Source organism: Lemur catta, chromosome 6 (assembly GCF_020740605.2).
Source record: "Lemur catta isolate mLemCat1 chromosome 6, mLemCat1.pri, whole genome shotgun sequence".
Taxonomy (NCBI): Eukaryota; Metazoa; Chordata; class Mammalia; order Primates; family Lemuridae; genus Lemur; species Lemur catta.
The window spans coordinates 11,398,877-11,409,376 of NC_059133.1; the positions used below are offsets into that span (position 1 = coordinate 11,398,877).

The 10,500-nt window shown below is 52.5% G+C and overlaps 1 protein-coding gene across 1 annotated transcript; it reads right to left on the bottom strand.

The window, feature by feature from the left end:
- Positions 1–2,328: 2,328 nt before the first annotated feature.
- Positions 2,329–10,116, bottom strand: HMOX1 (heme oxygenase 1). The gene is made up of 5 exons (XM_045552998.1): positions 10,005–10,116; positions 8,689–8,809; positions 6,149–6,640; positions 4,899–5,016; positions 2,329–3,077 (listed from the first exon to the last, which is right to left on the bottom strand). The coding sequence occupies exons 1-5, from the start codon at positions 10,025–10,027 to the stop codon at positions 2,947–2,949; spliced, it is 885 nt and encodes a 294-aa protein (XP_045408954.1). The 5' UTR covers positions 10,028–10,116; the 3' UTR covers positions 2,329–2,946.
- Positions 10,117–10,500: the final 384 nt, after the last annotated feature.

Sequence of the window (10,500 nt, forward strand, 5' to 3'; positions counted from 1 at the left end):
AGACCAGCCTGAGGAAGAGCAAGACCGCATCTCTACTAAAAATAGAAAGAAATTATCTCGACAACTAAAAATATATATATAAAAAAAAAAATTAGCCAGGCATGGTGGCACATGCCTGTAGTCCCAGCTACTTGGGAGGCTGAGGCAGAAGGATTGCTTGAGCCCAGGAACTTGAGGTTGCTGTGAGCTAGGCTGACGCTATGGCACTCTAGCTTGGGCAACAGAGCGAGACTCTGTCTCAAAAAAAAAAAGAAAAAAGAAAAAACAAAAGAGATGGGGGTCTTGCTATGTCACACCGGCTGATCTTGAACTCCTGGCCTCAAGCAGTCCTTCCCACTTAATGCCTCCCATGCTGCTGGGATTACAGGGGTGTGCCACTGTACCTGGCCTCAATCTTTCTTTAAAATGCCCATTCTAAATTAGCCAGGCAGAATGGCACGTGCCTGTAGTCCTAGCTACTTGGGAAGCAGAGGCCAGGAGGATTGCTTGAGCTCAGTAGTTCGAGGCTGCACTGAGCTCTGATGATGCTACTGCAGTTTAACCAGGGTGACAGAGGGAGACCCTGTCTCAAAAAAAAAAAAAAAAAAGAAAGAAAAGAAAAGAAAAAAAGAAACTAAAATACCCATTTACCTCTGTACAAATCGAAGCTCAGTTCATACTGGACTCTTTTCCCTGCTGCAATTGTTATTACTGATTAAAATCTGTCTTTACCACTTTTTAGTAGTGTCTGGCTTTGACAAATGATAGAACACAAATTATTCAGCTATTCTCTTACTAGCATTCGACAGGGTTTCTCTCACTCCCCTCTCTCCCTCCCTCCATTCCTCACTACAATGAGTATCTATGCCCCTTTCACATGAGGGAACTGGGCCCAGGGTGGGACAGCTGCAGCTGCTATGTGAATGCCTATGCTTTGCATACATAATCTCATAGAGTGGCTCCTGGACCTGGGTGCACATTGGAATCTCCCAGGGCACTTTTCATAAACATTGATTCTGGAGTCCCACCCCAGGTCTCCAGAATCAGGACCTCCCAGGGTGGAGCTCTGGATTCAGTGGTTAAGTATTTCCGGGTGATTCTGATGCCACCACACACACACTGGTGTTTGGTTACCACTGGATCCTCCCACTAGGTGCAGGAGGTGTGGGAGGTAGATGCATTGTTCTTATTTACCAATGAACAAAATGAACCTTGAAGTGACTTGGCTAAGGTTCCAGACTTAGTGACACAGAACTAGGGACAAAGATCTCCTGACTCCCAGTCCTCAGGTACTAGTCAGATAAGGAAATGCCTTGTCCCCTGCTCTAGCCAGTACACCTTCAGTGGAGGGTTTTCTAGGATTTCAATTGCTTTCAGGACTTAGAGCACTGGCAAAGGCTTGGGTTCTAGAGGTGGACAGACCTGGCTGAAATCCTTCCTGACCCTCAGAGAGTGGTAACACCCCTCAACATAGAGATGACATAGGTGAGATGACTCCCATAGTACAAGAATCATTAACCATTGGTCTCCTCCCTTGCATAGAAGCTAACAGTGTATAGCGTTGGCATTAACATGCATCTCATTTGCTTTCCAAGACAGATAGGCAAGGTGGGTATTGCTATATTCATGTCATACATGATAAAACAGAGCCCCCAAAGGCCAGGCATGATGGCTCAAGCCTGTAATCCTAGCACTCTGAGAGGCCGAGGTGGGAGGATCGCTCAAGGTCAGGAGTTCGAGACCAGCCTGAGGAACAGAGAGACCCTGTCTTTACTAAAAAAATAGAAAGAAATTATCTGGACAACTAAAAATATATAGAAAAAATTACCTGGGCATGGTGGCACATGCCTGTAGTCCCAGCTACTTGGAAGACTGAGGCAGAAGGATTGCTTAAGCCCAGAAGTTTGAGGCTGCTGTGAGCTAGGCTGACGCCACGGCACTCTAGCCTGGGCAACAGAGCAAGACTCTGTCTCCAAAACAAAAATAAATAAATAAATAAATAAATAAATAAACCAGAGCCCCAAAGAGGTTATGTAACTAATCTCAAAGCAGGGATCTCACTCCTGTCCCCAAGAGTCACTAGACAGAAGGCATAAATTTTATCCCAGAATCTGCTCATTTCAGCCTAACAGGGCAACCCCATCCTCAGGAAAGGCAAGTTTCCCATCAAGCAGGGCTCAACACAATGATTCCCCCACCACCTGCTTAAATCTCACCTCCCACATCCTCAAATGACGGACTCTGGCCAAGCCCACCATCACCACCTCTCCCGCCAGGCATTGGAGAAACAAGCGAGGGAGAGTTCAGCTCCCCAAGGACAGCAGAGCCCATGAAAAACACTGCAAGTTGCTATCAGACAAAGTCATTTATTATTTCACACAGAAGTTAGAGACCAAGGCCACAGTGCTGTTAAACGCCTCCCTCCCCACCCCTCCACCCCCTAGAAAACCACCCCAACCCTGCTATAAAAACAGAACACAACAAAATACAGTTCAGGCTGAGCCAGGAACAAAGAGTGGCTCCAACACAAACAAGACAAGAACACAAGACATAACATCTTTACACGTTTATATAAAAATTGCCATAGCTCATGGGGAAAGTGGTAACGGCTATGTCAACAAGGATACTGTGAAACTAGAGAGTATCTAGAGGTTCAGGACAGCTGCCACTTCTGGCCACGTCTGCTGGGCTCTGCTGCAGGAACTGAGGATGCTGAGGGGCAGGGCTGGGCCCCTCGTCCCACTCTGAAGGTCAGGCCACTGGCTGGATGTGCTTCTGGGTTAGGAAGATGCCACAGGCTCCTTCCTCCTTTCCAGAGAGAGGGACACAGCGGGAGGGCTGGGGGAGGGGGCCCCAAAGGCTTCCTATGCCCAAGATAAGGAAGCCAGCCAAGAGATTGTCCCTCTCCAGAGAGAAGGCCCTCCACTGGACAAAGTTCATGGCCCCTGGGAGCCAGCACACATGCATTCACATGGCATAAAGCCCCACGGCAACCGTCACCACCAGAAAGCTCAGTGTGAGGACCCATCGGAGGAGCGGGGCCTGGGAGAGGATGTTGAGCTGGGGCTTCCCTCTGGGAGTCTCCAAGGGGGTGACGTCTGCAAGAGAAAGAGGCAAGGTCAACGACAGGTGAAGCAGGGAGAGGTGTCGGACACACACACAGAAGCACAGCAGAGGGGCCACAGCATCTCTGGCACCATCCTTGCCCAGTGCCAGGATTCTGCTAGAGCACAGACAGGTGTCCCTCTGGCCACTGCTTGCATACCTTCAAAGATGGGGAGCTTACTAATTCTCCAAGTTGCCCATTCTCCCACGTTCAGCCGGGCCACGTTGTGAGAACGTTCTCAGGCCCTACCCATAGTTTTCAGACTTCTTCCCGCTATCGGGAAGACCCTCCCCTTAAGCTTTACTGGCCAATAGGTCTGAGCTGTAAATCCTCACTTCAGACTCAGACGGTTTCTAAGAACACTGGTCATGGGGCAGGAGCTAGAAGGCCGGAGCTCCGAGGTCAAAATCCAAATTCATTTACATGTGGCAGGCCAGAGCCAGCTGTGTAATCTGGGTGGGGGGCCGTCTCCACCTCCTCAGGCACAGAGTAGGTGTTCTCTAGGTTCCTAGAAGTGGGACAGAGCCCAGGGAGGACTCTGGAGCCAGAACAGCTGGGTTTGGATCCTAGCTCCACCCTGGGCACCTGCGAGAGGGGCCTCCTGGGAGGAAGCAGGCCCCCAGCTTGGTGGCCCAAGGTTGCGGCTTGTGGGGAATACAAGCAGGCAGGTGCCCCGCTGCGTTTTACGTTGTTCATATTAAAGTTTCCTTCTGATGCACTTGGAAACCAGTTGTCAAACTTTCGGGTCTCAGGACTACTTCATACTCAAAGGTGACCAATTATCTACCCAGAAGAGCTTCTGCTTGTGCGAGTATAGCTATTGCTATTGACCATGTCAGAAATTAAAAGCAAGAAATTCTTCACACACAAGAACACACAGGCACACGTTCCAGGAGCCATCAGATCCACAAGAGGTCATCACATGCCATGTCACCTTTGCAGGACTCCAACACGCATTCACGATAAAGTACGAGTAAACAAAGGCCAAAAAATAGTAGTAACAGTATAAAAATAACTTTGACCTCACAGACCCCCTGAGGGGGTATTGGGACCCCCACCACAGGGTACCACACTTTAAGAACTGCTGCCTTAGGGCAAAGTCCCCTCACCCTACCAGGTAGCCAGTCCCAATAAGACTGGCCACATTCCAACCCTCCTAGGCACAATGCGCCAGCAGAAGGGTCCATGTGGCCCTGGCACGGGTGGAAAGCCACAGGCCAGGTGGCTTAGGGTGGCCCTCGGAGGGAAGGCCCAAAGTAACCTGCCAATAGGTTCCCACCTGCTCCCAAAGCCATACTCCTTCCCACAGTGTTAGGCCTGGTGAAGGTACATTTTGTGGAGCACTTTGGTTTTTTTGGACGTTTCCCAGATCTTCTCACTACAGCCACAGCCTTGATCGCTCTCTGAGGCACGTGAGGGAGGGGCTGACACATAAGACTCAGAAGGGACATGTATTCCTGTCGTGGGTTAACAGGCGCCTGACTCTGGCCACATCAGGGGCCTGCTCAGCAACCTTGAAAGGGCCTAAAAGGGAGTCTAAATTAAGTGTGTGTGGGGGGGCCCATGACTTCTGAGGGGTTCCTGTGCACTGCTGAGCCAACGAACTAGAACTAGCTCAACCTCCCTGGATTTTCCAGGTGGGGAAACTGAGGTACGGAGAAATCTCACGGCTTGCCCAGAGCCACATGCTGAAGGTTGGCCCAGGCCCTTTTGCCTGCACTCTACTTCTCACATAAAACATTCAGAGGACAGGAGAGGAGAGATACTAGAGACAGCCAGCCAGGCTGCGTCCCCCTCCGATGGCAGCCCTCACCTTGCGCCCTGCTGTGGGCCCGCCGGTGAAGCCCCGCTGCCTTCGAGGGGCTCTGGTCCTTGGAGGGGCTCTGGTTCTTGGCGTCCGGAGTCAGCAGCTCCTGCAACTCCTCAAAGAGCTAAAACGCAAAAGACACACAGGCCCATCTCAGGGAGAGATGCTGCCAGGCCCCAGCTGAAGGTACGACTCCAAGTTTTCTTATGAAATATTTTGGAACTCGTAAGAAAACTATTGAACATTCCTGTCCCTGTCACCCACCATAACAGATAAGGTGCCTGCTCCTCCCTCCCCTCCAGTAAGAGCCCTCCCGGATTTAGAGTTCACCGTGGCTACTCATGCCCTTAGTCCTGGCCTTATGCAAAGCCCTGTGTTGCTTGTTCTGAATCAACATGTAAGTGGTATCCTAGTCCATGCACGCTTTCTGCGGCTGCTTCTTCACTCAAATTTGTATTTGTGAGATTCATCCTTGGGTGAATGAATGTTGAATGGTATTTGTTAGCCTGGTTTTACAGAAGAGGAAATGGCAGCTCCCAGAGGTTCCGTGCTTTTCCTGAGACTAACCCAGAGGCCAGGCACCAAGAGCCAGTGCTCAGCGGGGCTCTGACTCCAAATCCCCTGTTCTTTTGACTACACTTCTCTGAAAGACATAGTTTTTCTTGGAGGATTGATTGGATTCAGGGGGTGGGGGTGGAAGGGAGGGCCTTGCTCCACCACAGGTGGGATACAAGGCTGGGGCAGGGAACTGGGAGGGTGTGAGCCAGAGCCCCAGCTCCCCTGGCGCCGCCAGGTGGTGGGAAGGGCAAGAGCACTAACTCTCTGGTTAGAAGAAAACCCACCCCTCCACCTCTGCCCAGGCATTCATCCTTCAAGGCCTTGCTCAAACTCCATCTTCCCCCTGGATTTGGGGCACTTGTAGAAAAATGTAAACTGCATCCCTGGCTGGACTGAGAGTCCCTGGAAGGTAGAAGCTGTATCTCCAGCACCTGTAACCCTGGCAGTGCCAACCTGGCTACACACAACCACACACGACTTACATGTTGCCACAGACTGCTGGCAGACAGTGATGCTCTCACCGTGAGTCTCACGCCCGTGATGACAGTGGCTAATGTCTGAGGGCTTCCCCTGCGCCAGGCAGTGCTGGAGGGACGTTAGTGATACAGACCCCCAGCCCCTCCCCTACAATAAGAGAAGTTACCCAGAGAGGAACGGCTGCAAGAGGCAGCGGCCACCTGAGGCTGCCAGACCCTCACCTGGATGTTGAGCAGGAACGCCGTCTTGGCCTCTTCGACCACCCTCTGCCTGACCTCGGGGGTCATCTCCAGAGAGTTCATGCGGGAGCGGTAGAGCTGCTTGAACTTGGTGGCGCTGGCGACATTGGGGAAGGTGAAGAAGGCCAGGCCCTCGCCGGAGCTGGGCAGCTCCAGGGCCTTCTGAGCAATCTTCTTGAGGACCTGGCCCCCAGACAGGTCGCCCAGGTAGCGGGTGTAGGCGTGGGCCACCAGCAGCTCGGGCTCCGTGCGCCCCACCTCGTGGAGTCGCTGCACGTAGCGCTGCGTGGCCGGCGTGCAGGGGATAACCTCCTGCCAGCGGGGCCCATACCAGAAGGCCATGTCCTGCTCCAGGGCGGCCCTGCGGTGCAGCTCTTCCGGGAAGTAGAGGGGCGCGTAGACCGGGTTCTCCTTGTTGCGCTCGATCTCCTCCTCCAGGGCCACGTAGATGTGGTGCAGGGAGGCCATCACCAGCTGAAGCCAGAGTGAGCAGGTCAGGGCTGGCCACATAGAAGGCCCCGGCCCTACCCGTCCCCTCCACTAGTGCCGCTTCTCAGCTGGGCTCTAGCCACAGGGATTTTCACAATAGACAAATATGCACTCATGCCCTCTCTCACCAAAACCCTTTTACCCCATTGGATAAAACATGTGGCCTAATTTAATCCTTATAAAAATCCAGGAAAGGAACTGCTATTCCCATTTTACAGAAAAGGAAACTGAGGCTCAGAGAGGGTATGAGACATTGAGGTAGCACAGCGAGTAAGAAATGAAATTGGATTTAAGACCAGGCATTTCTCTGGAGCCATCATGGCTCTGCAGCAGGGGAATACCTGAAATGAACATGCTTAAAGGAAGCTGCCCAGGTGCCTCTGGCCTTTGACCTCTGGGTGACTATTGGCAGGACACAATTCTCCTTCCCGGAGGCCCACTCTAAACCCCACCACCTCTGGACACTGGGCTGGGGCGACAGGCCCCGAGCGCACCTTGGCTTGGGAAGCTCACTCCCGTTACACATTAATACTCTAGTTTGAACTTGAAGGAGGACAAAGTTAAGATGTTCCAGTTGAGGCTTCCAAGTTATTTCTGAGCCATAAACATTCACGACAGCCTTATTCCTTGAGGGGACAGAAATCCAGGCAGCCTGATACAAAAGAGCCCAGATTTTCAAGTGTGACGGACCCAGTTCTAACCTCAGCTCGGCCAGTCCTCAGCTGTGTGGCCATGGGTAAACCACTTTCCCTCTCTGGTCTCAGCTTCCCACCCTAGAGTGGGAGATGATCTGAGGCCTCTGTGATTCTGTGCAAGTCAAGCCTCCGTTCCCTCGCCTGCCACGTACTATTCAGGGCTGGTGTGAGGGTTAAGAGAGGTGATGCGGGCAAAGTGCAGGGTGCAGCCTGGCACTTAGCACTCAAATTAGAGAGGCTGTGATAAGTGCTACCTGCACCGACGTGATGCAGTGAGCACTGGCTTCTCACATGGATCTTGGTGCCCACTTTAAACTCTGTGACTTAGAGGCAAGATCCAAAGTCTACGGTAGCTGGGGATGGGATAGTCCAGTGGTCACCTCCCTGCCCTCCTTGCCTCCAGTCACACTACAGCAACTAGGTGTATGACATCTTTTCGAGGGAGCAGGGAGGAGGATGAGGAAAACCCGTTACACACTAAAGGGCCTCACCCACCCTAGAACTGCATGTTAAATCTCCCCCCACCGAGGCATCTCTCATGTTAGAGGGGGGAGGTAGCAGATTGCAAAAGGGAGGGGTTCACACACCCTCTGCTCAGCCTGAGCAAGCCTTTCCCCACACTGACGTTTAACACCCAACACCTTTCTCGTTCTTTGTCAAGCACTTTCCTTTTATTTGCATACATTTCACAACAGTGTCAGGAAACAGCAAAGTCAATGCCTAGCACATAGCCGGCGCTTAAGAAAACCCTGATGTTGAGATCCCCTTTTGCAGATGAGGAAAAGGTGGCTTAGGGAGGTTAGATGAGGCGCCCCCCATCTCACTGTTAAATGGTCCTGCTAGGGCTCGAATCCACACTACCCCTTGTCTTCAGAAGCAAATTAGAATTAGGAAAGAGTGCAAGCTCTGAAATGAGACTAGTCTTGCTTTGATTTTGGCCTTTTCCACTTACTTACTGGCTGTGTGACTGTCTGTTAGTCACTTGGCCTCTCTGAGCCTCCCTTTCCTCATCTTTCTCATCAGAGTTGAGGCACAGAGGAGAAATCAAGTGTATAAAATACCCAACATTTTACAGAACAGGTGCTCAGTAGATGACATTGCTGGCCCAGCCCCTCCACAACACTACATAGCAGGCCATGAACTTGCTGTGTGACCTTGGGTAAGTCACCACCCCTCTCTGAGCCTCAGCATCATCATTTGTAAGATGACTCCCTTGGACATGCCCATCTGGTCCCTCAGCATCCTTGGCACCAATCCCCACTTAAGCTATAGCCTGAGCCTTGAATACCCCACACCTGCCACACCCTCCACCAGTGTTAGTCCCACCTGGACACATACCTTAAAGCCATCTCGGGTCACCTGGCCCTTCTGAAAGTTCTTCATGAACTCGGTGTTCTCCGCCCGGGTGTGCACCTCCTTGGTGGCCTCCTTCAGGGCCTCTGACAAATCCTGAGGCATGCTGCAGAGGAAGCAGGGTGAGGGTGAGGATGGGGTTCTTCCCAACCACCTGTCAGAAGGCCTTCAAAAGACTCCCAAGCTCATATAGGCCATGTTTCCAATTGCCTTAAGATGCAGCTCTGTAAACACTGTTCAGTCATTAAAATACTATGTCACATGGTCCCCAAAACCAAGGAGGAAAACCCTGTTATCAGTGATGGAGGGAGGAGGTACAGCACAGCCCAGAGAGGCAGCAGGCCATGTGAGCACTCATCGCCAATGTTATAATTGCTCTGATTGGCTCTTGGACCCCATATTTAATTCATTTATTGTGTTGAAGTTTCAGACACAGATCTCACAACCCCCTATAATATTATGCTCATCATCAGAATGTTCGGTTAAAAAGCCTGAGAAAGTCAGGTGCATAATCCTAGCACTTTGGGAGGCTGAGGCAGGAGGATCACTTGAGGCCAGGAGTTTGAGCCCAGCCTGGGCAACATAGAGAGACCTCGTATCTATAAAAAAATAGGAAAAATCAGCCAGGCGTGGTGGTGTGCACCTTTGGTCCTAGCTACTCAGGAGGCTAAGGCAGGAGGATCCCTTGAGTCTGAGGCCAGCCTGGGCAATATAGCAAGACTCAGTCTTGAAAAAATAAAAACATTCTTGGGGGAAGGGAATAAACAAGACTTGGAGGTGGAAAGAACAAAGTTCAAGTCCCAGCTCTGACACCTGCTAGCTGGGCAGCCTTTGGCACGTTGCCTCCCTGAACTGTGCAATCCTTATCTGTGAGAATACCATGGCCAAGGTGACATTTACACTCAGGTGTTACACAGATAGTGAGAAGTGGATGCCGCCAAAAGAACCAAGCACTCTCCACCAGGCTGGAGGAGCCCCAGGGATCCTAGATTAGACAGAGAGCACCTCCCAGCACACCTCAAAAGTTGGACACAAAAATAAAAAAGTTGGCTGCTTCAAAGGTTGGATACCATAGGGACATTCCCATCTGGTCACCCATGGCACACCAGGGTGCCAGGCATGTAAATCACCCTTTCTCCCTCCAGCTACCCCGCCAGCACAAGCAGGATCCCAACCCAGCTCTTTTTAACTCCAGAGCCCAAGTTCCTGGCCCCTTGGCTCTGTCGCTCCCGCCTGTGTCTCAGGGAGGGACTGAGACGGGAGCCGGGCGGGAAGGGAAGAGCCCGGCGCCCCGTGCTTGCCTGTCGGGCTGCGGGCGCTCCATCGGCGAGGCTGGTCTCGCTGGGTGCTGGGTGCTGGGTGCTGGGTGCCGGCTCCTGGCTGCGCGGGCGGCGGCGCTGGGGACGCTGGCAGGAGGCGAGCAGCGACTGCACCGAGCCTGTCCGCGCCGCCCATTTATGCTCCGGCCGGTCACGTGGTCCGGCCGAACAGCTGATGCTCCCTTTCTGGCCCGACGTTGCGACACCGCGGGGGCCCCGCCCCGCCCGCCCCCGGCCCGCGCGGGGTGGAGGGGAGCGGTCATATGACCCGCGGAAAACAAAGCCTGGCCACAGGACGTTTAGAGAGAGAAAAAACCAGCTTCAGGAAATCTGAGCAGCTGCGGGCTCTGGGTGTGACTGTGGGCTTCCAGAGCCCACTACCCATTGATGGGGCTTGGCGCACCCCACGAATCCAGAAGGTTCCAGAGAGTTGGGAGGCAGCGCTTCTCAGAGCAAGAGGCTGGTGGGCAACAGACTC

Bases quoted from the DNA above. Each gene is read 5' to 3' on its own strand.
- HMOX1 (XM_045552998.1), bottom strand. From the start codon at position 10,027: ATGGAGCGCCCGCAGCCCGACAG. The intron at 8,810-10,004 runs GCAAGCACGGGG...CTTCCTCTGCAG, and splicing joins GAGCGCCCGCAGCCCGACAG to CATGCCTCAGGATTTGTCAG. The intron at 6,641-8,688 runs GTATGTGTCCAG...CTCTGGCTTCAG, and splicing joins TGACCCGAGATGGCTTTAAG to CTGGTGATGGCCTCCCTGCA.